This window comes from Pan troglodytes, chromosome 21 (genome assembly GCF_028858775.2).
Source record: "Pan troglodytes isolate AG18354 chromosome 21, NHGRI_mPanTro3-v2.0_pri, whole genome shotgun sequence".
Taxonomy (NCBI): domain Eukaryota; kingdom Metazoa; phylum Chordata; class Mammalia; order Primates; family Hominidae; genus Pan; species Pan troglodytes.
The window spans coordinates 22,800,200-22,827,745 of NC_072419.2; the positions used below are offsets into that span (position 1 = coordinate 22,800,200).

The 27,546-nt window shown below is 39.1% G+C and overlaps 1 protein-coding gene across 7 annotated transcripts in view; it reads right to left on the bottom strand.

Moving 5' to 3' along the window:
* The window catches only part of KIF16B (kinesin family member 16B), a 302,464-nt gene that overhangs the window by 16,220 nt on the left and 258,698 nt on the right, over nucleotides 1-27,546 (bottom strand). For all 7 annotated transcript variants that reach the window (XM_009436832.5, XM_063803041.1, XM_009436829.5 and 4 more), the window contains one exon: nucleotides 23,937-24,020. In XM_009436832.5, the coding sequence (XP_009435107.2) occupies nucleotides 23,937-24,020 (84 nt within the window). The remainder of the gene's footprint in view (nucleotides 1-23,936; nucleotides 24,021-27,546) is intronic.

The following is a 27,546-nucleotide window of genomic DNA, read 5'->3' on the forward strand; positions in this document are numbered from 1 at the left end:
CTCAGTTTCCTCCTTGTCTGATTACAGTATTTTCTTTTTAGGATTAGAAGATTAAAGGAGCTATTGTCTACAAAATGCTTAGGACAGGGTCCAATTTAGAGAACCTTAGTAAGTACTGTATGTACTGATGATAAGGTTATTGGGATCCCATCATAAGTGGAAGAGCATCTGTATAGTATGTACCTTAGTAAACACAGTATGTACTGGCAATGGGTTTATTGGGATCCTATCATAAGTGGAAGAGCATCTGTATGGTATGTACCTCAGTAAGTACAGTATGTACTGGTGATAAGGTTATTGGGATCCCATCATAAGTGGAAGAGCATCTGTATGGTATGTACCTTAGTAAACACAGTATGTACTGATGATAAGGTTATTGGGATCCCATCATAAGTGGAAGAGCATCTGTATGGTATGTACCTTAGTAAACACAGTACGTACTGGCGATGGGTTTATTGGGATCCCATCATAAGTGGAGGAGTATCTGTTCTTAGTAAGTACATACTGCAGAGATGCTCCTCCACTTATGATGGGATCCCAATAAACCCACGGCCAGTTGAAAATACTCTAAGTCGAAAGTGCATTTAATACACCTAACCTACCAAACATCATGGCTTAGCCTAGTCCACCTTAAATGTGCTCAGAACACTTACATTAGCCTACAGGTGGGCAAAATCATCTAACAAAAAGTCTAGTTAGTGTTGAACATCTTATGTAGTTTATTGAATACTGTGCTAAAAGTGAAAAACAGAATGGCTGTATGAGCAGTCAAAGTATGGTTTCTACTGAAAGTGTATCGCTTTTACACCATCGTAAAGTTGAAAAATCTTAAGTAGAACCATCATCAAGTTGGGGACCACCCAGAGTTGATACTGTCTATATAACTTTGTCCTCAGGGAATTGAGAGGCAAATATGTTAATTTTCCCCTCTTTTAAATGTTTGGAAACACATGGGCTTAAAATGTGGAAGTGTTTAATGTTTTCTCCTTCAAAGGAAAGTAAAAGCAAGAATTTGAAATGGCTTTTTTCCAAATCACCTCATATCAGATACTGGCAGACCCTTTAAAATCACCTCATATTAGATAGATACTGGCAGACCCTTTATTTAAAGAGTTGTGTTAAGGCCGGGCGCGGTGGCTCAAGCCTGTAATCCCAGCACTTTGGGAGGCCGAGGCGGGCAGATCACGAGGTCAGGAGATCAAGACCACGGTGAAACCCCGTCTCTACTAAAAATACAAAAAATTAGCCGGGCGCAGTGGCGGGCGCCTGTACTCCCAGCTACTCGGGAGGCTGAGGCAGGAGAATGGAGTGAACCCAGGAGGCGGAGGCTGCAGTGAGCCGAGATTGAGCCACTGCACTCCAGCCTGGGTGGCAGAGCCAGACTCCGTCTCAAAAACAAACAAAGAAAAGAGTTGTGTTAAAACAAAGAAGGGTAAACATGTTTCAAAATGGAAAATCACATTTAAAAATAAACTGAAAATCTAACCCATGTCAGGTAAATTGATTCTAATTGATTCTCCCCCAAATCTTGTTTTAAGATACATTTTAGATGCTCTGATTCTCAAAAGTGCCATTTGGAAAACAAAAAAGATGTATTATTTTCTTTGTTTTTAAGCTCATGGTTCCTTCCTTCACTGTATAAACCTTCAGAGATTCCTGGCATTTGGAGATATAATGACTGCTCCAAACGACCAATTTGTCTGACAAAGGCTTTCAAATGAGAATCTTGCTGTGTGGTACCTCTTGGCTATAATGTACTTGAATTCAAATTCAAAGAATCAGGACCTAAAAGACTCGGCCATTGAGGAGTAGTTGTACATTATTTGATGGCATCACAAAGTCTCCCCTTCAGGGGAACTCCAGAACTGGATGCATCGGGAACACTCAATGACTCTATCGTGTGCCTCTGCAGCTGTGGCTGAACAGAATGAGCTATGCCTCTAATATGTCACCTAAGGTAGTTTGTGTACTGAGGGCAAATCTCCTTCGGTTAAAATTCAGCTGGCCTTGGCGGGCTGTCTGAATAATACTGAGTCTCTGAATTCAGGGCAAGAGGGTAAGCTTTTGAGATACCAGGAGAGATAACCTGCTGCCTGTGTTTTGTTCTCTGGACGAGGGGTGCCTGATGCTCCTGTGAGACTGTTTGCCTTGGAGATTACCCTCCTGCCTTGGGAGCTCTTCCTGAGTGTCCAGAAACTGCCCTGTGTCCCTTGGGGGAGTCAGGGTCAAGCCCTAGGTGTGATGAGGACTGTGGCCCCGAGTGGTGGGCCCTGACCCCACCCCATGAAGAAGATTAGCTAGGGATTTGAATTATTTGCACCAATGATCCCCTTCACTGGAGACAATGACTGAGGCCTGAATATGTCAGGGAAGAGGGAGGTAGGGAGAAAAGCCAGATCAAAACTTCTCAAATGCCAACATCTCTAACTCCAAAAAAGAATGGGGTAGGTGTCTATTTCATACAGGGAAATGCAAATTAAAAAGTTCCTTTTTCAAACAGATATTATCACCAAATTAAGAAACTAAGTTTTAGAAATTGGGCTAGGAGCTAAAAAAGAAAAAGAAAAAGAAACCAAAAGTATATACATTGAATATATGTACATCCAGCACAGTACTTTGCTTGTAAAATATTCGTTGAACAAATGATGCAATGAATAGCTATAGGCAATGCTGATAGGCCTCGATAAACAATGAGAAGCATGGGTTTTCTTTCCTTAGGACCTTAATTCGAAAAATTTCATAGGTTTACAATATCTTCTTTCTTCTGTGTAAGGGAAGTTTGTTAAATTACTCTAGAGAAGAAAGTCTATCAAATCTTAATTTGTGCTTCAAAGCCACACTCTAGAAACTCTTAAAAGTATCCTGGTCATCTCATTACTTAAGGTCTGAGAAGTTGCTGTAGACAAAAAATGAAGAATGGTGTTGATTAGGCAGCTGATTAAACATGCGCTTCCTTGGACACATGTGTCTGGCTGTGTTAAACACCAAATGAGCCTGAAAACTATGTAAGCATCAGTCTTTCAGTCATCAAAACTTTTAGCACGAGTGACTTTTTTTAGCTGCAATGCTGCAATAGGACACAGGAGTTAAAATGAAGTACTGGCAAAACCTGGATAGAAAGATGCCCCTGATCAAAGGGAAATCTCGTCAGCTAGGGGATCCTGAAGGAAGCTATGTGGCCATATAGTCTAAAAAATACTGGGCTAATTGAGAATAAGTTGACACCCAGTTTCTGCCACAAGGACATTGCCTTTCAAAGTAAGAAATGTCAGTATGTATTGACTAAGCTATTACTTAAATATGCCCAGATTCCTCCAAATAAGTCAACTGCATATAAATACAATTTTGTGAACTGGAAGATAAGCACTATAAGGATGAGGAAAGGTGAACATATACTAAGTAGCATAAATACCGCACACCCTGGAGATATTAAGGGCAGAAGCAGACTTCCTGTTGCTCACAGCATTTATCCAGAGAGCTCTGAAATACAAGCCCCGGGGTCTATGGGGGCTGTGTTTCCAGCTAGCTAAAGAAAAATCCACTGAGAAAAAGGCAATGGCTTCATTTTCTACCTTTTTCAACTTTGATTACCAAATGATTTCTTGATTCCAACATGAGTTTAATTTTACTTATAAATAATATGAAGCAGGTGATCTCAATTAGAAAGCAGATTAGGCAAAGTCTTACCTTTTTTTAAAAAAATGTTTTTGGTTGCCTGGAATGAAAAGTATATATGTAAATGTAAATGCATTGCAGGGGATTGCTGGTAACAAAAATAAGTATATCTAAAAATGGATGGTAGCTTTACATGGGCAAATGATAAAGGTAAAAAGTTGTGTGGAATTGGAACAAACTGATGTTCTCATCCATTCCCCCCCTAAATACTGTCTCAAAGGATTGCACCATATGCTGTGATTCATTAACATTATGAAACATAACTGACACATATAGAAGAAAAAAGTGTTGTCAGGGGAAAAAATAGCTAGCTGAATTCTAAAATAAAGATGCAGTTTACACGGGCAACAAAAGACAGCATGAGGTTCACTCGCAAAGACCACAGTGAGCACCTTTTATCTGAAAAAAAGCACAAGGTATTTGGAAAACAAATCTGAAAAAGAGGGAGTTAGGGGAATTGATGCATTTGCAAGAAAGCCTACTGCAAAGTGGGCAAGGCTTCATGAAAGAGGAAGGATGATTCCTGAATGTTGATACAAACAATGAGCAGAGAACTTAGTGGGCATGAGACAGACAGTGGTTCTCAAAATACATGAATGTGCAAGAAGAATTTTAAACACGTCTTTTAGGCTGTTGCAACAATGGGGCTGAATGGAGAGCAACTAAACTGACATCAATGGAAATAAATAAAATTGACTATTTCAGGAAGCAAGAAGTTAGGCCTTCAGGTTGATAACAGTACTAAAAGATGCAAAAGTAGCAAATGCAATGTTAAAACAAGCAAAGAATCAGGTGGACCACATAGTGCAGTGCTTCTCAAATAATATGCAGAAGGGAATCAGTTGTTTGATTGACAGAGATAGATGAGACAGAAAGACAAAGCAAGACAATGACAGAGATAGAAAATACAGGAGACAAAAAATGAAAGGACCAGACCACGAGGTTCAACACTGAACAAATGGAATTCCAGAAACAACAGGAAAAACAACAACAACAAAACCTTAAGAAAGCAAATCATTAAGGCAATTTCCCAGAAATGAAGGATATGGCAGAAATTGATAGAACCCATGGGTCAGATGAATCGATGAACTGTTTACCAGAGTAGAGTTCTATAGGTTCAGAACATTGAGAACAGAGAGAAGGCCCTATAAAGGCTGCTCTATGGGTTTTTGGTAGGGGAGGAGAAAGGGATAGGTCACAAACAAAAGATCAAGAATCAAAATGGCTTTGAACTGCTTAGCAGCAGCACTGGAGTTAGAAGACAATGGAGAAACCCCTTTGAAATTCTGAATGAAAATGGTTTCCAACTAACATTTTATATCTAGCCAGTGAGTGGGTAAATGAAGGCATTTTCAGACATGTTTCTAGAAACTTACCTCTCATACATCCTTTCTCAGGAAGCTACTAGAGACATGTTTCATTAAAGTGAGGGAGTAAATCAAGAAAGGGAAGACATGGGTACAGGAAGCAGGCGAAACAATTCAAGGGAGAGCCAAGGATGATGGAGAAGGACAATTGTGGGGTGGAAGGGAGCTGCGGTGTGGCTCAGTCTGACTAGAACAGGCAAGAGGGTTCCAGGGGAGGTTTCTGCAAGGAGGCTGTATTTATGAAATATCTGGTGCTCTGAATGTTTGAGAAGAGAATCATACAATTGAGCAATAATGTGAAGTTGAATTAGAGATGAGTATTGTAAACTAAGCAAACAAGCTGAGCTCACCACAGTCCTGACTCAGCGCATGGGAGGACCAGGCAGGGAGGGCGAGTGTCCCTGAATATATGAGGAGAGGGGCTGGGGGGGTGCGTGTTGGGGAGCCATCATCCATAGTGGGATGTTAACAGCACCTAAAATTTTTTTTAAAGTCAAGAAGAAGGAATATAGGAATGCAATTTTAGTTTGGAAGCAAATACAAAAAAGGAAGAAAATACCAAAATGAAAGAGTTGCTGCTGGGGAAGGGGAAATGGAGGGCATGAATAGGGGACAGGATACTGCTCTCCAGAAAAGCCTAATCAAACTGTATGAGCATTGATTTTAAAAATGTCACAAAAATTGCATATACACACAAAACAGCAATAAGTGTAAACACAGACACACACAAACACATGCACAGAACAACAGTCAGAAAAGATATATGCCCAACCACCCCATGAGAGCAGTTACCTCCTAGCACTCAGCTTGGTTTGAGATCCTCTGAAAGCAGAGCCTGAGGCAGTACTGAGGGGTAATGGTGATGCTGGAAGCAGAAGCATGGGGGTAGGAAAGTAAGTGAGAGAAAAGGAGAAAAGCCAACAAAGGGGTGTTGTTGAGCAGGTCCCCACTGTGGGTGACTCAGTCCTGCTGGGGTCCCTTTGAGAGACACAGAGCACGTGCTTCTGAATCGTTCCCATGCAGGACGGGAGGCAGGCCCACTTATCCACAGACTTTCATCCTCTCTTGTTTGAGAATGATCTCCAGGGCCTCGCCTGCTCCCAGCCTTTGGGACTGCCTGGGTCAGGGACCATGGGGGCTGCCTTGGCTTCAGAAAAGGGTGAGGGAGAAAAGCTGACAGACCTGGTGGGGTGCAGACACCCACACCGGAAAAGCCCAACATGGCCATGGCTAATGTCACAGGCAGGGCAACAGCACAGCGTATGTCAGCCTGTGGGATGGAACTGGGGGCTGTTGGTGAGTAAGGGGGATTCCAGCTTTAGCCATAAATGGGCGCCCTTCACGCCCATTTATCACGAGGGTGCCTCTGTTAGCCACCCTCATGAGCTAGGACAACGCAGGGAGCCATCTTTTGCTCCTGGCCTCAGCTGCTTTGTTTCCACCTGGTTGTTACCACTTTGTCCTTAGCGTCCAATTTTCTGATGAGGACTTTTTGATTCACGGCAAGCTTGCTCATTATTTTCCAAAGGATAAACAAGCAGTTTTAGGAAATTAAAATGCAAGTTTAACTGCAGCCTTGGGAGGTAAGAACCCAGGTAAACATGACTAATACACTGAACCTAAGCAAATCCATTATCAAAAAGATTCCAAAGCATCTAGAGAAGATAAAGAGCAGCCCATAGGCTCCCAGCTTGCCCAGGGTCATAGTGCATATCCCCCGGGCCAGACCGTGGTGTCTCCATGGGGAGCAGGCCACGGTGGCTGCTGGCCTGAGGTCTGTGCAGCTCTGGGCTATGCTGCAATCCTTCCAGGAACTTCTTTTATGTTTTTACAACAGTGAATTAATATTGTATTCTACTGCATAACAATTCTATCTAGATAAATCTATATACTATATACAATATTGAATTATATCTCTAATTGATATCTCTATACACATCTATAATCTATATAGCTATAATCCATTAGTATAACTATATGACTATTTAAAATTATACTTATAATTATATATAATCTACTGACACTTAAATCTATATATTTATATAATTATATCTTATTATACTATGTTTTATCTTATTTCATAATTAATAATATATCATTATACATCTCTTCTCCTAAGAAACATTAGGCAGATATTGGCTGTATTTAAAATAATTCAATTAGGCGGCTCTAAATGACAATCCGGTCACCTGATGGTGGCAGGAAGGGACTATGAACCTTACTCATGGGCCATCCATTTATTTACACACAGGACGAGGAGTGTACTGAAGAAGAGGAGAAAAAGCAGGTTCTGGCAGAAATGAGCAGCTACAGCTGAATAATCAATACACACCATCGGCGGAAAGTAATGATACTATGGTACATATGATTCAAAATGGTCACGAATTTCAAAACTATTTTCATAACTCAGGCATCATTGGAAGGTAGTCAGTGTTTTTTCTACCACCAGTCAGAGCATCTTGAGTATGGCTATTCTTTTCCCCCATTTTTAGCGGTATTTCTATCTGACGCTTCTCCCAAGGGCCCGGGAGCTAATTAAGAGCTTCAGTTTCAAAGACCTTTCCTTCTCACCCCTGTTGTGCCACAGCATCTATGTGAACTGCAAAGGGCAGCAAAATGAGAAAATATTAAAAGGGTATTTAATTAAGCAAAGTAAACAGTGAGGTCAATAGCAACTGGAAGCTAACATCTGTCTTCGAACAAGGCAGGCGAGCCACCTTCAGGTACAGGCAACAGAGGAATGAGTTTATGCAGGATGCTCCTTTTGTCTATGCCACTTGTGATATCTACTTCTGCTTCAGAGGCGATGAGACATTTAATAAAAGAAAACAAATAGTGATGCCTTGCTTTATCTAGGTGGAGAGGAGAAACAACCCTCCAGCTGTTTAGCACTGTGATGTTCAGGCTTCATTTTGCTTTTAAAATTAACCCAGGAAATGAAAAACGTTCTACACTGAACTCCAAATAAACAGCATACACAGCTCTAAGTCTGCCATCTTGAGTCGTTCTGTGCTACTTTCTTCTGATGCTATTTCCATAGACAGGAAAGAGTTGGAGAATCCCTGTTATGTATTTGCCAAGCCTCAAACACCTTGTAAATGAGCGTGGGAGCTGGGGAGATGACAGATGTTACCAGTCTAACGGGGCTGCACATGAGGTGGGATTGTAATTGGGATTGATATTAGAATATCTAAAGCTCAACAAATGGAAAAATTACCAACACAGCCGTATCTGGGGTGAATAAAAATGGCTTCCGTGATGGTCAATTTTGCGTGTTAGATTGGCTGGGCCATGGTGTCACTAGATATTTGGTCAACATTATTTGGGATGTGTTTATGAGGGTGTTTTTGGATGAGATTAATGTTTGAATCAGTAGAACGAGTAAAGCAGACTGCTTTCCTACTGTGAGTGGGGGCCTCATCCAATCAGGTGAAGGCCTGAACAGAACAAACTCCAGAGAGTAAGAGGGAATTAAATCCTGTCTTACCGCCTTAAGCTGGAACTTCAGTCTTTTCCTGCCTTTGGACTCAAACTGAACCATCAGTTCTTCTTGGGACTTGAGCCTGCTGGCTTTCAGCCTGGAACTTACACGGTCATCTCTCCTGGTTCTGGGGCCTTCCCACTCAGATTGAAACTACACCATCGGCTTTCCTGGGTCTCCAGCTTGCCAAATGCAGATCTTGAGGCTTCTCAGCCTCCAAAATCACATGATCACATGAATCAGGTCTCTCCCCATCATTGCTTATTGCTTGCTGGTTCTGTTTCTCAGGAGAACTCTAACAGAGCTTCCAAACCACAATTTGTGAAGTGGTAAAAAAAGCACTACTTCAATACCATGGGTTATGTGTGGAAGTGTAAAACTCACAAATATATTTAACACTATATTTCACTGTCTAGTTAAGATTAATGTCCAGGCCAGGCGTGGTGGCTCATGCCTGTAATCCCAGCACTTGGGGAGGCTGAGATGGGCAGATCACGAGGTCAGGAGATCAAGACCATTCTGGCTGGCTAACACGGTGAAACCCTATCTCTACTAAAAATGCAAAAAATTAGCTGGGCGTGGTGGCGGGCACCTGTAGTCCCAGCTTCTTGGGAGGCTGAGGCAGGAGAATGGCATGAACCCAGGAGGCGGAGCTTGCAGTGAGCCTAGATCGCACCGTTGCACTCCAGCCTGGGCGACAGAGTGAGACTCCATCTCAGAAAAAAAAAAAAAAAAAAAAAAGATTAATGTCCTGGGTTTTGGGTGTTCATACCAATTTCATCACTGGTCCCCAGGTCTCATTCAGTTGAACGACAAGCCATACTGATTCTATCTCATGTGTATGTCTCTAACCTACCAGTTTTTCTCATCCCAGCTGCCAGTGCACCTAGTTTAGGCCACAGTCATGTCTCCCTGGAAGATGGGAATACCCTAGTCACTGCTCTTCCTGCCCCCAGGCTCCCCTGATCCCACCATTCTCTCCACAGTGATAAAGCCTCATTCCTCCACTTCACTGCTGACAACATTCCATTGGCTCCTGGTCCTCTGGATCAGGTCCAAAGTCATGGAGATGGCTTGTGGAATCTGGCTTTTCCTTCCCTGTCTACCCTCAACCACCAATCTCACCTTTCCACAGTAGATCCAGATTCCTGAGTCCCACCCTAGTCCTGGTGAATCAGAATATACTGGAACAAGGCTGCAGAATCTGTATTTTTCAAAAAGCTGCTCAAGATAATTTCAAAGATTAGGCCAGATAGGTTTGAGAACCACTGCTTTGGGACTCACGTCCTCTGACCTTAACAAAAGAAGTCCATGACTATCCCTGCAGTTATGACAGTCTCCTGTAATGATGTGTCTCTGCTCCATTAGAATTGTGAGCTCCTTGAAGACGCAAGCTATACGACTGACTGCATGCAAAACTTGTTACTGGTTTATTCAGGGATTCAGATTCTTTCTGGCTTAGACTTGGGAGGATGTATGTGTCCAGGAATTTATCTATTTCTTCTAGGTTTTCTAGTTGATTTGTGTAGAGGTGTTTATAGTATTCTCTGATGGTAGTTTGTATTTATGTGGGATCAGTGGTGATATCCCCTATATCAGGTTCAGTGCAGTCAATGGGAAGCAGTCCTGAGCATGAACGGTGACTGTCACAGTCACTGAATGGCTTTAATAAAGACAGCAAAGACCCTAAAAGAAAGACCATCAGACATCAAGTGCTTCCTGTAAAATGCAATTAGAAGTATAGTCCCACCTATAAAGTGTTCTTGCAAAAAAAAATCAAACCTGAACTTAATCAAGCCTCTGGTTTTCAGAAGATGCAGTGTTAGAGGAGCATGGTGAACAATGCCACGGAGTTGCACTCAGCGAAACCCAGAACATGAGGAATTCAACAGGTAAATGACATGCTGTCCTCATCAAATAAATGGTGAGTAATAAAAAAAAAAAGAGAGAAAAACCTACAGATTGTAAGAAACCAGAAAGACGTATCAACCAATGCTATGTGTAAATATGTTGGTCATGATTGAAACATACATGTTGTAAGACAGAAAACTGGTATGGCTTCAACACTGACTGAATATTTGTTTATGTTGAGAGATGAATTTGGAGCGTGTGTGTCTGTATTTGACAATAGTATTGTGGTTACATTTAAAAATTAAAGTCTTGCTTTCTTAAGAGATATAGCTTAAAATATTTATAGATGAAATAATATGATGCCTGATATTTGCTTTAAAATAATCCCGTGTGTGTGTGTGTGTGTGTGTGTGTGTGCATATAAATAAGATTGGTCCCATGATGACTGTATGTTGAAGTGGGGTGATGGAGAGGGTACATTGGGGTTCATTACATTATTCATTCTGGTTTTCTACATATTGTCATAAAATGAAAAAAGAGAAAATACAGGCCATTAGTTTCTACATCACAGTATCTGAGATTCCCTTTAATCCAATGAGGCTTGGAAAGTTTGAGATGGTTGTATTACCCTTTGCATGGTAGAAATTGGCTAGTATAACAGAGTTGGATTATTTGATTTTAAGAACTCATTTAACATCTGATATTAACACATCCAACACTCTTAGGTAAAGGCAATTTGCTCTTTTGAACCAGAAAGGGTTGCAAACAATTGCCACAGAAGGTCACTCTGTACCAAAGAGAACTTTGGCTATGTCCTTAAATGAAGACATTCTCATTTCCATGAAAAATTATAATCACATTTTGGTATTAAATTAATGTCCTCAAGTACTTCTGGCTCTGCACACAAACTAAATAGAAGATTCTGTCAACTTTTCTGTCTGACAGAACTAAGGAGAATTTAGTTTCAGTACTGTAGAAAGTTAAGAGGGGGAGGCAGGAACAACCTTTATTAGATTTCTTAAGTGACCCTTGAATAAAAAACTTTTACAATTTATACTAACAGTTAAATCTAATAATAGGTCACTTAGAATATCGCAAATGATACTACAAGATAGAAGAACATGAAGACCCTCAACCAAACACCGGTGTGAAAAAGTCTTTGCTGTAGTATATGAAAATTATAGGGGAAAAGGATCTTTACAACTGTTTGTCCAATTACATCAGTGTTCCATGCGGCCTCTCACCTACTTAATGGTTACATGTGATTATGACATATTTCCTTCTTGGCTTCTGTGTTCAAACATTTTAACACGGAAAGGGAATCCCACTAGGTCTAATTTTCAGACTTGGGAAGGCAATGATTGATTCATATAGACAGATGTTGAACTTGAGTTTGGGAAGAACAAGTGAATAAATATGGTGCTTGATAAAAGATACAACAGTGACTCTCAAATTTTAGAGTAATGAGTGAGCCACTTCTAATAAAATATAAATTATCATATGCTAAGCAGTGGAAAATACGTATGAAAAACATAACTTGTTTGGAAGATGTGTTCCTTTTAATAACAATTTAAATTACACTCTCAAGAAAAAATGATTAATAGTGTCAAATCTACCCATCTGTCCATCCACCCAGCCACTGTTCTTCTCTTCCCTCTTCTTCTTTTTCTTTCTTTTTTATTTTTATTTTTTTAAGCAAAGCAATAAGGGCACAGTGGAAAAATAAGAGGTTGGAGGAAGGATAGAAGTGAAAGAGCAATTAAGAGAGAAAAGGAGGAAAGGACTATTATAAATACATAACTACCACATGATGATTTATTTTTGAACATGTACCTTTTAAAAAATAGATTTTACTTCTTAGTTTTAGAGGATGTTAGAAAAACTGAGTGTAGTATACAAATTTCCCATAGAACACTTTACCCCCCAAACATGCAGAGCCTCCCCCGCTATCAAAATCCCACACCAGAGTGGCATATTTGTTAGGACTGATGAATCTACATTGGGGTATCATTATCACCCAAAGTCTATAACTTACATTAGGGTTCACTCTTGTTGTACTTTCTATGGGGTTTGAAAAATGTATAATGGCATGTATCTACCATTATATATCATACAGAGTAGCTTTACTGCCTTAAAAATCCTTTATTCTCTGCCTATTCATGTCTCCCCTCCCTCAAATCCCTGGCAACCACTGATCCTTTTATTGTCTTATTAGTTGGGCCTTTTCCAAAATGCCATATAGTTAGAATCATACACCATATAATCTTTTCAAATTGTCTTCTTCTACTTAGTAATATGCATTCAATGTTCTGCCAAAATCTCTTCATGGCTTGAAAGCTCGTTTCTTTTTAGTGCTACATAACATTCTATTGTTTGGATGTACCACAGTTTATTTATCCATTTACCTACTAAAGGATATCTAAGTTACATCCACACTTTGGCAATTATGATTAACACTACTATAAACATTTATGTGCAGATCTTTGAGAGGGCACGTTTCAACTTCTTTGGGTCAATGCCAAGGAGTGAGAGGGCTGGATCATACGGTTAAGAGTATGTTTAATTTTGTAAGAAATCGCCAAAACTGTGCAAAGTGGCTATACTATTTTTCATTCTCACCAGCAATGAATGACAGTTCTTACTGTACATCCTCACCAGCATTTGGTGCTGTTTATGTTCCAGCTTTTGGCCATTCTATCAGGTGTATGGTGATATCTTGTTTTCATTTCCAATTTCCTAATGACATATGTTATTGAGCCTCTTTTCATCTGCTTATTTGCCTTCTGTGTATCTTCTTTGGTGAGATGTCTGTCCAAGTCTTTTGCCCATTTTTTTCTTTTTTTGTAGACAGAGTCTCACTCTGTTGCCCAGGCTGGAGTGCAGTGATGCTATCGTGGCTCACTGCAACCTCCTGGGTTCAAGCAACTCTCCTGCCTCAGCCTCCCAAGTAGCTGGGATTACAGGCATGCACCACCACACCCGGCTAATTTTTGTATTTTTAGTAGAGATGGGGTTTCACCATGTTGGCCAGGCTGGTCTCGAACTCCTGACCTCATGTGATCTGCCTGCCTCGGCCTCTCAAAGTGTTGGGATTACAGGCGCGAGCCACCATGCTTGGCCTCTTTTGCCTATTTTTAATGAGGTTGTTTGTGTTCTTATTGTTGAGTTTTAAGAGTTCTTTGTATACTTGGAATTACACCCCTTTATCAGACATGCCTTTTGAAAATATTTTTTCTCAGTCTGTAGATTCCCTTCTCATCCTCCTGACAGTGTCTTTTGCAGAGCAGAAGTTTTAAACTTTAGTGAAGTCTATCTTATTTATTTCATGAATCATGTCACTGGTGTTGTATCTAAAAAGTTATTTCCACATCCAAAGTCATCTAGGTTTTCTCCTATGTCATCTCCTAGGAATTTTATAGTTTTGTGTTTTACTTCTAGGCCTATAATCCGGTTTAGTTTTTGTGAATGGCATAAGGTCTGTGTCTAGATTGGTTTTTTTGCATGTGGATATCCAATTGTTCCATTTATTGAAAAGACTATTTGCTGAAAAGACTATCTTTACTTCATTTTATTGCCTTTGCTCCTTTGCAAAAGATAATTAATTATATCTATTTCTGGGCTCTCTGTTCTGTTCCATTATCTGTCTATTCTTTCACCAGTACAACACTGTCTTGATTACTGCAGCTCTGTATTAAGTATTGGAGTTTGGGAGTGTCAGTCTTCCTAATTTGATTGGGAGTGAGTTGAATCTATAGACCAACTTGCAAAGAACTGACATCCTAACAGTGTTGAGTCTTCCTACCCATGAACATGGAATACCTCTTCATTAGTTTGTCTTTGATTTCCTTCATCAGAATTTTGTAGTTTTACTCATATAGAGCTTGTACATATTTTGTTAGATTTATAAACAAGTATTTAGTTTTGGGGGATGCTAAAGTAAATGGTATTATGTTATTAATTTCCAATTCCATTTGTTTGTTGCTGGTATATAGAATAGCTATTGATGTTTATATATTAACCTTGTATTCTACAAGCTTGCTACAATCATGTATCAATTCCAGGAGTTTTTTTCTTTGTTAATTCTTTCAAATTATCTACATAAACAATCACGTCATCTGTGAATAACACAGTTTTATGTCTTACTTTCCAATCAGTATATATTTTTTCTTGTCTTATTGTATAAGCTAGGATTTCAAATGTTTACTTGTAAAATTATACTGTAAGTCACTACAACACAGCTGCAAAGTAGCAACAGCTTAAAAAAACAATAATCATTTCTAGTGTTTGCTATGTATCAGGAACCTATCCAAATATTTTATATGAATTATTTCATTAACCATTACAACTATATAAGATGGGTAATATTATTTCCATTTTATGTGTAATAAAACTGATTCACAGAGAAGTAACTTGTCCAAGATTACTCAGTCATTAAGTAGCAGAGCAGTAATTCACAACCGGATCTAATGGCTCTATAGTGTATGCTTTTAACTTTATTGTATATCAACTGAGGATATATTACAGACTATATTTTCTATTAGGTACTTTTTACATACCATTCTCATTTGATCCCCTCAACAATCCTGAAAACTAGTTGTTCTTATCCTTGTTTTGCACTGAGAATAATGATGCTCAGAGGGGTTAAATAACTTGCCCAGTGGCATTTTGCAATGTGGTAGAGCAAGCACTCAAACCCATGTTTACAAATGTGCTCTCATTTTGAATTTTTTTGTATTTTTTTGTCAGAACAAATATCTGCTATTTGCTGTTCAACACGGTTTTAACTCGACACTGAACAAATATTTACTGAGGACATATTAACGGGCAGATACTGTTCTAGGTGAATGAAGCATCTGGAATCCTGTCTTCACAAACTCAGCCTCTCATAAAACATAAAATACTTTGTAACAAAACCAACCAATCAACAAGCAAAAAACTTTCCAACAACTGATAAATGCTGTGACCAAGAAATAACAGGGGAAATCTGGTGGATGGCATTAGGGCCAGGACTGCTTCTACTTGGTGGGCAGGGCATGCCTCTCTGAGGAGAATACATCTGAGCTGAGGGAAGTATTCCAAGCCCTGAGATGTTTTGGCCGACTAAAAACACGATCAGTAAAGAAATGAAGATCCTGATTTCCAGCTTAGAGTTTAACCTGGGAGCCCAAAGATGGAGAACAACTTTCGGCTTATAGTGTGTTTTGATTCCCTGAGTGGTTAGCCATCATCTCAATACTGAATGTCATTTGGGGAATAAGAAGGAGAAAAATGGCAGAGTACAACTGTTTGATGACAGTGTGGGGAGTCCTCCCTTTTCTCCCCTAGACTTCCATCTGAGTTTAGAAGTTGTTATTATTCTTGAGAATAGTTGTCTTAATTTTGCTTTCCTCTTACACCAATTACTGCTCATGAAAACCAAAGTGAGATTTTTCCCACATACCCTCCAATTGGAGACTCTCACTCATTGGTGCATTCATAAAGCACTAACACATATACATAGGATTTCTGTTGTATAAAATGATTTGACAGGCAATTAGCCTCAGGATTGCAGCATCTTCAGCTTCTCTGACTCCAAGAGCCACCAACATGGAAAAGCCCCCACACTCCAGTTCAATTTCCTTGAATACTCCAACAGCCACTAAACATAACACCTTTCAAAAATGCTTTGCTGCTGATGATAGTAGTAATGGACTAATAACAGAAAACAGCTCCTGCTAATGTAAATAACCAGATAACCAGAAGAAAAAAATAAAAACCTAAATGAGGAAGAAAACAGTTTTTCCTATGAGGTATTTATTTAATCTCTATGTTTGATAATGGTTCTATTATTATATGTTTTGTAAGATCAGCAGAGAATAGATGAAAAGAACATTAAATGTAGAACTGCCTAATATCTTTCCAATAGGTAAATGACTGAGAAAACTCAGAAATCCTAGGATTTTTACTTCTTGATATTTACTTTGAAACCAAAAAGGCCCAATCTATAAAAATGTCTAAACCAAATAATTCTATTATTGAAAATTTGAGGTTTGAGAGTAAAATAAAACTAAAGTAGAATGAGAAAGTCTTTTTAGTCAGGAAAAACTAGGCTGTGTGTTGCAGGCACCATAAGCCAGAAAGGTGACTGCTGGCCGTGGAGTGGTGGTGGTGGTGATATATCAATACTGACAGCCATTACTAATACCTGTATTTGGCAGATAAGTCATTTGAACTACCGAGACTTTATTTTGGAAACAGTTCTTCACTTAGTTAACATCTCCCATTAGACAGGACAATGCCTATAAACTCTGGGCATCCCTTTACTGCGAGAAAAATAAAAGAAAAGCAGTTAGGAACCGGCCTGGCATTCTCACAGCTAAGCTGTATTGTTCTCCCGTGGACCACAAACAATTTCAAAGAATATCAACGCCAGACAAGGTTACTCTGTGACCATGAAGGATCAAGCCCAAAAACTAAAAATAAAAAAAAAGACCACTCCATAATAGTGTCAGATCAAAGACAAAAACATGAACATTGTGATCAAATATAATCAAATATTTCCTTTTCTGGGCTAATATAGTGCTTTTTATCAACCATACTTTTTATTGATATGCTATAGTTGTACATATTTTGGGGCTATATGTGATGTTGATACCTGTACAAAATGTGTAATTTCAGGGTAACTGGAATATCCATCAACTCATTTTTCTTTACTTTGTGTTAGAAACATTGCAATTCATATCTTCTAGCTATTTTGAAATATACAATAAGTGATAATTAACTATAATAGCCACACTGTATTATCAAATGCTAGAACTTATTCCTTCTAATTGTATTTTTGTACCCATTAACCAACTTCTCTTCACCCACCTTCATCCCCTTCTCAGTCTCTGGTAACCACCATTCTACTCTCTATCCCCATGAGATACACGTTTTTTGCTCCCACATATGAGTGAGAACATGCAATATTTGTCTTTCTGTTCCTGGCTTATTGCACTTAACATAATGACCTCCAGTTCCATTCATATTGCTGCAAATCCTTTTTAAGGCTGAATAATATTCCATTGTGTATATATACCATATTTTCTTTATCCATTCACCCATTAATGGATGCTTAGGTTGATTCCATATACCATATTTTCTTTATCCATTCACCCATTAATGGATGCTTAGGTTGATTCCATATCTTGGCTTATCAATCATGTTTTAAACCTCACTCTGTTCTTCCTGCTTTCTGGGTAAGAATTATTAATACACTCAATCAGAGAATTGCCCCCAGCATCCAATCCAGAACAAAGCCCTGCTTTCCTGCATTCTTCCCCAAATTACCTAATACAAGTCCAAATTCTTAATAACTTCCTTTTAATACCTTCTTACTGAGAAGCTTGCATGGTTCCTGTGGTTCACATGGTTCTTCCTTGTTGTGGTAAATCAATAAATCTAACATTGCTTTAAAATACATCCCAGATGTATTCCTGGGATTTTTTGGCTGAAACTCATTGATACTTATCTATTTCTTTGACAAGCAGAAGTCCAGGGCATACACCAAGTCAGCCAGGGACTTCACAGTGGGCAGTCTTGCAGTCAATGACCTGGTAGACATGCCAAGAGAACTAAGTAGCTGTAAATAACACTGTGTCAATCTGGAAGATAATGATCCTATGCCTCTAATCTTTATCGTTTTGGACAACAGCTCCACCATGATTAAATCTTTCAGAAAGTCATTTTTATTTTTCAGATTACAATCTTATAGGTTGAAAGACAGGCTGGTATTACAGCAAGAGTTCCGGTATCTTCCAGGAATCATCAAGAATAAGAATAGTGACACGATTTTAGTGTCTCTGCTGTCATTGACTTTGCAAGTAAATATAACAAACTGAGATACTGCTATTGTTACATTTCATGATTGCTGGGGAGTGGTGCTCTTTTGCCTTCCCCTGGCTCTTAAAACAGCTCTGAAATGCACCATAAGGCTCCATCATTTTCCTTGTCATCATTATCACCATCACCACCACCACAATCATCTCTATCATCACAGGACCAACGAACATTTTTGAGTGTTTTTCTTTGTACCAGATTCCGTATTGTATATGCAATCACATTTAATTCTCAGTACAACTCTAGGAAAATGGTATTATTATCCTCGTTGTTCGGAGAAGGAAACTGAAACAGTGACATTAAATAATTCCAAAGGAGCAGATCAGTACTCAAAACTAGGATGATCTGCTCCAAGGTCCACACTCTTAGCTATCACATTTCTTTCGATCTATCTTAATGCTCAAGCTAAAGAGATGAAAATGGGGACAGAAGAGGTAGATTTCAGCTGCTGGCTGCTCCAGTTTTCTAGGCAGTTTTGAAGAAAATTTCCTAGGATGGCTCAGCTTCTTACTTCCAAAAGTGATTGTATTATTCTGGAAACTTTTGTGGTTTTAGAGGATTTCATTTTTTTCATTAATTATAGTTACTCCTTGTAATGACAGATTATTAAAATGATTAGTAGAAATATTTCCAAGTAGATAATAATGTTCTCTGAAATTAATAACCCAAAATGCACCTTTCATCAATGAACAAAAATAAAACAGAAAACTCATTAACTTGGGGCTAATTTGGCCAGATTTTCTGATAATTCAGTGAAGGTGAAGCATGTGTGAAGTATAATGGGAGATTAGGAATTGAATTAGACATCAATTCTGCCAACTTCATGTATTGAAGAGCACAGCAGGGAAGATGTGAGACATAAACATAGCTTTTGATACAGGTAAAAAGTGACAGGAGTCTTAGAGAAGTAGAGGTGAGGTTTCATGAATGTTCCAAAGCAGTGCTACTCAAAGTGTGGTCCATGTTTCAGACACTTTTACTGCAATTTAACTAATTTTATGTCTGTTGAATCTACATATAATAAAGAAAAGAATTGTGCTTCTATTTTGTATGTCCTTTTTATTTATTTTTTCTTGTAATTAATTGTCATTCATTGTGCCAAAGTACTGATAAGTGATGGAATTAAGTACCTGGTCCTTTACCACTGGCAGTTCGAGAAATAGAATATTCTAGAACCATATGGTTCAGCTTCAGATGTTTCAGGCCCGTGGTTAAGAAATACTATATACCACATTTATTAGAACTCAATTTGATATCCATTTGGATATACATATTTATATACTACGTATGTGTGTATATTATATATGTATATTTTATATAATATGTACAATATTTAAAGCCATGAAAATGTCTTTAAAGATATTCTAAGCTTATATTTTTCAGTAATTCACATAAAATATCCTTTTTTATACTTTAATGAATTTGACATACTCTTAAATCTGCGCAAGAACAATGTGACATCTCATAAATAAACAAAGCTGTAAGCAACAGAGATTCAGAAACTTTTATTACTCACAAAGTGAATATTTGAAGTCAACAATCACAATAAATATCTTTCCTTAAACAACGAAAATAAGATTATAAATAAAAGCCATCGTTACTGTCATGGTTAGTTAAGAGATGAGGAAAGGGGCTTGTGTTATTAACTAGTTTCTTCAGTTCTAGAACACTGCTTGGCACAGAGTAGGTGCTCAATAATTGCTGAATAACTGGAATGGCACTTAAGAATAAATAATTAGACAGTGGATCTTAGTTAACACTGTAGTGATAACACTGGGAGGTGACTTTTTTCAACAGCAATGGCCTTTCTTTACAGGAAGAACCAACTCCATTCCAAACTTAGAGTATGCTGATTAAAAGAAGGGGTTTGTTCTAAAAGACAACTGAGTATGAACTGTGGCTTTGCCACTTACTACCTTTGTGACCCTCTTTCTCCTCCCCAAGACATAGGCCTTCACCTGTAAGATGAAGATAATGGCAGAACTCACCAAGTTGGTTGTGAGGAATGTGTGACAGGATATCATAAGCATTTTCCACTCATGCTTGGCCTTAATAAACAGCAAGCAAATGTGGGAAAGCAGGCACTATGTGAAGCATATGAAATTGCTGATACTCCACCATTTCTGGCCTACAACACAATGGCAGTTTCTAATGGCTTGACCTAAGTTACGCTATCTCACTGAAAATACATTAAGAAGCAACTTTTGCTCAAACTAACACATCAGAGACTGGGTACATTCTTTTCCTGTTACCTCCACTGCTCTATCTACCAACACATGTCTCCCAGGCAGCTGTCAGGGCTACCGGAAGGAATGTCTGGAGCCTGGGAAGCATGTCACATATGAGGAGCGTTGTTAGCAGAAGCCTCTGACTGACTGAGGGCAGAGTCTGCCCACAACATGCACAGTTACACTGAACTGGTTGAGCTGGGCCAGGATGGCAGTGTAGGGAGATCTACCCACATTAGAAATCTTCAAAGATTCTATAGTTCTTTTTGAACAAAAATGCTGGGAGCATTTGAGCATGAGATGTAAAGCAATTATTAGCCAGATTCTGAAAAAACTGCTCCAGCTACAAACTAAAGTTGGCTAGGTATCAGTGGAGCAGATAGAAGTTTGGCAATGAGATGAGCCCTTATGACCCAATTTATACTCCTCTACTTACTATCTTACCATCATCACATTCTTACTCTTGCCTTTATGTGGTGCAATATGTTAAATGTTACAATTTCCAGCCCCTACACTATCACCACCCACCACCAGACACATAACCAATGCTCCTTGCTCCAAGGTAAAAAAATTAATCTCCAAAACATCTGACGACAGTGAGAAATTTCTGTTCCTAGCCATCATTTCTAAAAATAAATATTTTAACAGACTTAACTTTTATAACTTGAGAGTGCCAAAATGGTGTTTATGTCTTTAACATGAAAACATTTTACACTTTTTGCTAATGAACTCAAACACAAGGTCCAAATCTTAGAAATATCTTAATGGAAGATCAAAACACAACTGAATGCCTACTTAAAACACTATTTTATACAGCTATATCACGGTGAGGTTCAGAAAGTTGCATTTCTGGATATTAATAATCAGTTGGATAACTTCTTTTAAGCAGACATCACATTTATCAGCTAGTGCAGATGTGTCTTACTTGAATCCATATGTGTTTATGTATTTATATATATGACTAGGTAAAGTTTCATATAGGAATTTAAACATACACACTTAGAGGAAAGGAAATATCTCATTTGTCTTTGTATTCTATGTAACACCTACCACTGTCTCCAGCATGTAGTAAGGAATTAAATGAATGTTTGTTGAATTAAATGGGAAGTTCAGGGAAAATAACTAAGTTGATTTTCATATGATTTTCATATGAAAATAGTCGCAGGGAATTAACTCGAGAATCTCAGATTAACTTTCTATTAAAGTGAAGGTTACTTATACTTGCTCCTTGAAAAGAAGATAATATTCTAAGATTTAACAGTCAACATTAGGTGAAATGCATTAAATTTCAAAAGTAAGTGCTTATTTCCATAAGGTGTGGAAGCTGTTCTCTAGAGGATAATGCCACAGATAAATAACAGTCACAGCCAAGGGAAGGAAGGGTTCCTTGCCTAGGCAGAGACATTAACATAAAACTCTGCTCATCAACAGCTGATGGTTTAGAAGGGTTCAGTGATGAAGCAGCAGATGCCAAAAGGACAAACACAGGTTCCACCTGAAAGCATTAACAATGAAAGAGTGCCCTGAACTTTGCTCTAAGTCAAGAAGTTGGAATGGAAAACCAAGGGTACCCAGTGCTGTGCTCACAAATGCATGGCACACAAAATGCCCAATCTGTCATGGCACAGCTGTGCACCATGTGAGTTTAACAAGAGCCCTGAGTAGCCAGGGATGACAACAATTTATTTTCTGTTGGCATATAAAAACAAGTTTATAAACCATCATTCTCCATGTTTCCATTAAAGGCAGGTCTAGTTAATGAAGGCAGGGAAGAGTTAGGTAAAGAAAATCATCCCTAGTTCTACTGTAATTTTTTAATTTTTTTTGTATGATACAATCAAACCTTTGAGAAAACTTGATCAAGCAGACTCACCACAATAATCTTTTCCTTGAACACAAATTCTTCAGTTGGGTATAAGATCATGCCATTCTAGGTTGAATTACTTCTTCAGATGTGTAACTCTGTAGTCTAACTCAAATGCCTCTAAGCATGGCTGTATCCCGAAACTCCTCTTTTCTCAGAGTGGTTCTATATTCAATATCTCAAAACTCTAAAATGCTCCTCATAGACAACAACCTCCCAGTCTTCAATTTCTCCTTTGCTCCCACTTCTCTCCTTCTGCTCTCACGAGAACCTCCAGCCTCTAGATGTTTCCCTAATCCTTGTTCAGTGGCATTAAGTGCATGCCATGGGCAGCCAATTTTAACTGGCTGTCACCAGCAATGAGAATACCTACTTTTTATACAGCACTTCACAATCCAGAAAGGGCTCTCTCAGGACTTTCCTTATTTGACTTTATTTCCAGTAGGTCTTACTATTATTACTCTTAAAAGAAGTAGCAAAGGGCTGGGCGCGGTGGCTCACGCCTGTGATGCTAGCACATTGAGAGATGGAGGCGGGAGGATGGCTTGAGGTCAAGAGCTCGAGACCAGCTTGGCCAACATGGTGAAACCCCGTCTCTACTAAAAATATAAAAATTAGCTGGGCATGGTGGCGCACGCCTGTAATCCCAGCTACTCAGAGGCTGAGGCAGCAGAATCGCTTGAATCTGAGGGGTGGAGGTTGCAGTGAGCTGAGACTGTGCCACTGAACTCCAGCCTGGGCAACAGAGCGAGACTCCGTCTCAAACAAAACAAAAACAAAAACAAAAACAAAAACAAATGAAGTAGCAAGGGGAACTCTGAGAGTCTCCCTGAAAGCTTGCTAACACTAGGTCGTCATCAGCTATTTGCACTTCTGTCCCTTGTCTGCCTCAATGGTTCACAATGGCAAGAGAGTGGCCAACAAGCAAGGACTAGCCATGATCATGTTTTCACCATTCTTAAAGAAAACAACTGGTCCCTGCCTTAGTGAAAAGACTCAGCCTCATTAGCATCTCCAACCAAATAAGCAACTATATCCCAAAAAAGAAATACAAACTAGATAAAGCAGTCAACAATGTGCATTGGCAGTGAGGCAGTCAGAAAAACAACACTTGTGTTAAACCAGAGTTCTACATGTAGTTGGCTTGGAAGATTAAGTTAAAATAAGTCAAATGAAACCTACCCATGACTAAAATAGGTATGTCTTTTTGCTTCCAACTCTCCTGAAAAAGCAACAATGATGTAATACTATAAATTTTCAGTTAATTAATTCCAAGTTTTTGCAGAAAGCTTTGTACTCTCATCCTGTATCACGTACCATCTGTCTATGGTGAATATTTAGTTCTCACTCACATCCTGCTTCCTAACCCTTAGAATAAATGCATCTTCTTAAAAATAAGAAAAATGTTCCGCTAGACCAGAGGAAGATAAGGACTTGTATTTTAAACAAGCTGATATCATATCTTCATAATCTACTGCTGCCATCTCCTGTGTTAATGAGGCAGCATCTTCACACTTGTGAAGAAATTTAATAGTATTTAACAGAAACAATTCTTACCGGTCAGATGGTATATTTTCTACATACACAGAGGAAAAACAGCTTAATTCTGTTACCTCTAAGTGACTTCGTCTCTCAGCAATCACACGTTCATCCTTATTTCCAAATAGTTTCTTTGGAGGAAATTCAAGGGCAGCAAGCTGAAATAGACATTTTAAAAGACGTGCATTAATAGCATACCTGTTAATTGTTGGGCTATTATTAATCTATTATTTGAAATCTCTTCCATGGGGTGAAAAGAAAGAGGCTGAAAGTTTAAAGATGGTGGGTCCTGCCTTGCTTTATCACCAACTGTGTGACCTTCAACAGATAAAGCAACCTTGGGTCACATTCCCCAGTGGTCAAATGAGAAGACAGGACAATGGGAACTCCATGGAAGAATGAATCTGATTCTCAACATTCTGTCTCAGATGACATATCAGACTCTGTGCCAGGTGGTATTTTATACTTTTTGTTTTTTAAAACACATGTTTGTTCTTCTTTCAGTCCCCCCACCCTTTTTTTTTTTTTTACTAGAATCCAATTAGTTTTGTGTTGAGATAAGAATTTGAAAATTCAACCTACATACTACCTGAACATTTTATAAAATCGTTTTCAGACTATTGCTAAGGTTCTCTAAATATTCAGTATTGCCTTTTCAGTTGCCACTGTGAATGAAGACTGCCCATGTGAAAAGAGGACTTCTCTTTCCATCTTTTCACCTTGTTTCCTAAAAATGAAGGTTCAGATTTCGTTTAGCCTGATCTTAGCATTTCATAGTATTTCTCTTATGCTTTTCTTCTTGAATGTACAAAAATTATAAACAATAAGTTTTACTACAGATTCCCAGGCAAGATAGGATTCTATAATCTGATGAGAATCCAACTAGCCAGTGTTGCCTTGGCTGAATAAATGCTAAGTAGCAATAATTGCTGCAGTTGCAGAATTCACTATTTCCTTCCTTTCTCAATTTGTCAGGACCAGACAAATTGAAGCCAATGAAGCATTACCAAGAAAAAATGAGCATTTCTCCCACAATGTAGGGCACAATATGTCACAAAATTCCAATTTTATGCCTATGCAAATCACTAAGTTGATTTAAATGTATATTGCCACAGTGGGAGTCAAGAATTAAAGACTAGCATCTGTATATATAATACTTTTAAAACATAGTATTAAAGTATAATATACATACAGAAAAGTGCACATATCACAAGGGAAGAACTAGATGTATTTTCAAAATCTGCACACACTGTGTAACCAGCACTCGCATCAAGAAACAGAACACTGCCAGCACCCCCAGAACTGCACTTGCTCCCTTCCAGGCACTCCCTCTCACCCCTACGAAAGTTAACGCAGGCCTGACACTATGACAATAGCATTGCTTGGTTTTTCCTACTTTTGAACTTCATGCAAAAGATGTCATACAGTATGAACTCTTTTGTGTCTACCTCCTTTTGTTCAGCATCATGTTTGTGAGATCCAACCATGTTGTTATGCATAGCAATAGTTTGCTCATTTTCACTGTGGTACAGTATTCCACCATGTGAACATTCCATAATGTATTTGTTCATTATCTTGCTGTTGGGCTTTTTGTTAGTTTCCAGTTTGTGGTTACTAGAATTGTGCTGCTATGATCACTTTCCCATAGATCTTCTGATAAACATATGTACATATTTCTGATAGTCATACTCTTACGTGTTGGAAATGCTGGGTTATAGAGTGTGTGTGTGTTCAGCTGTATTTGAAACTATCAAATGGTTTCCAAAACAGTTTTAGTAACTGACACTCCTATCAGAAGTGACTGAGAGATGTGGTTGCTCCAGATCTTCACCAGCACTTGGTACAGTGGTTGTCCTTCTTAGCAATGCTGGTGGGTCATGTCTACTGTGGTTCATATTTGCATTTCTCTGATGACTGATGTTGTCAAACATCTCTTCACCTGCTCATTGACATCTGGTTAGTCATTTTTAGGAAGTGTCTGTTCAACCCTTTTGTCCATTTTTAAATTTGTTGTCTGCCTTTTCCTCAAGTAAGAATAATTCCCCCTTTTCACTCTCTTAAAGGTGTCTTTGATGACTTTATAGCCTGTCTGAAAAGTTGATTGAAGTTGGGCAGATGTTTGTCTCATTTCCCCTAGTGTTCTTTCTACCAAAGCAGAGAAACCTTCGAGTGGGTTGAAGGTAACACCAAGGGATGGGTTTCCCCATCTCTGTTTCTCACCAATGTTTAGTTGGCTGACATCAACTTTAAAATCAGTTCAAGGTAAAGTGAAAGACCATGGGCACTGAGGCAAGACAGACCCAGTCTGAATCCTGGCTTGACCACTAACAAGCTTACTAGCTACATTTCTCTGAGCCCAAGTATTCTCTGCTGAAATAAAACCACAGAAAATGAAACCAAACTTTAAAAGGATTCCGTGAAGATTTAGTGACTGGATTTTAGCTATATTAATAGCTGTTAGAGATCTGGTAATTACTGAGCAAGTGGCACGCCCACATTCCCCTGTGGCCTCTCTGCATCCACTGGGAAGCCGTAGTGACATGGCTTCAAGGAGCAAAGGGTTTTCCGGAACCTGGACTCACTGGCACAAACACACTCCCCCCATGTTGCAGCTCAGAGAAGACAGGTACAAGAAGAGCTCATCTTCTGGCTCCCTCCAGCTTCCATCTCCTCCAGTACAAACGTGCCTCCCGCTTCCCCCGATGCTGTGGTGCTGAAAGCTTGGCAAGCATGCTTTCACAGTTGGTTGTTTTGTCATTTTCTTATGTGGCTGATGAGGTGATGTGGTTTCTGTCAGGGGAAATTTATAGTCACACTCACATGCTCAATCAGAAGTCGTGCAATAAAAGGACTTTACGCAGTGGAAGCGGGGAGGGAGCAAGCATTCACATCTCCTGCTAGTCAACAGTGGCGTTCCCTCTCCAGACCCAGATGGAGGAAGCATTCTGTGCTATTAATATTCAGCCTGTGAAATAACTATGTGTAAATTATGTGCAACACTGTTGTTCAGATTTTAGGAGGAAAAGGCCAATTCTAAGTGACTTTCAGGCCTATAATCACAGGACCATGATACTCAACTAACTGTCTGACTTTAGAGTTGAAGACACCCAAGCCCAGAGCTAAGTGACTTGGAAAGGCTCAGAGTCATGGGGGCAAAGTCAGGACTGACTCCAGGCCTCTCGGGACAAAGCTGTAAGGAGCGTCTGCAGTGCATGAAAGATACTGTTGCAAAGTCTTTGGGGATCTAGGGTAAAGATGAAAAAGAGTGATTCCTCCTAAGTGTATGTAACCAGAAACATGAACATACCACTCCAAGGCAGTCATCAACAGTTCCAACAAGAGTTGTCAATGGGACCCTGCTGAGGACCTGCACCCTTGCCCAGGGTCAGCAGAGCAGTGGAGAACAGCAGGAAGCAGGATGGGGCTGGAGCTCCCCAGAAGTCCATTCCAGGACATACAAAGTTAGTTAGCAACTATCATCTTACCCCTCTCCAAGTAAAAGCTAAGAATAATGGTAGCTATCCTTACAATAAAGAACGGGTAGGATGGAGAAAAGGAACAGCTGCAAAAGTTCCAATGTGGCTCATGATAGAAATGTGAGCTAATGGGCCCAGGTCCTACAGGTGGGGCTGGGACATGAACAAGCCAAAGAAGAAAGCCAAGGCCATAATGTAAAGTATAGGA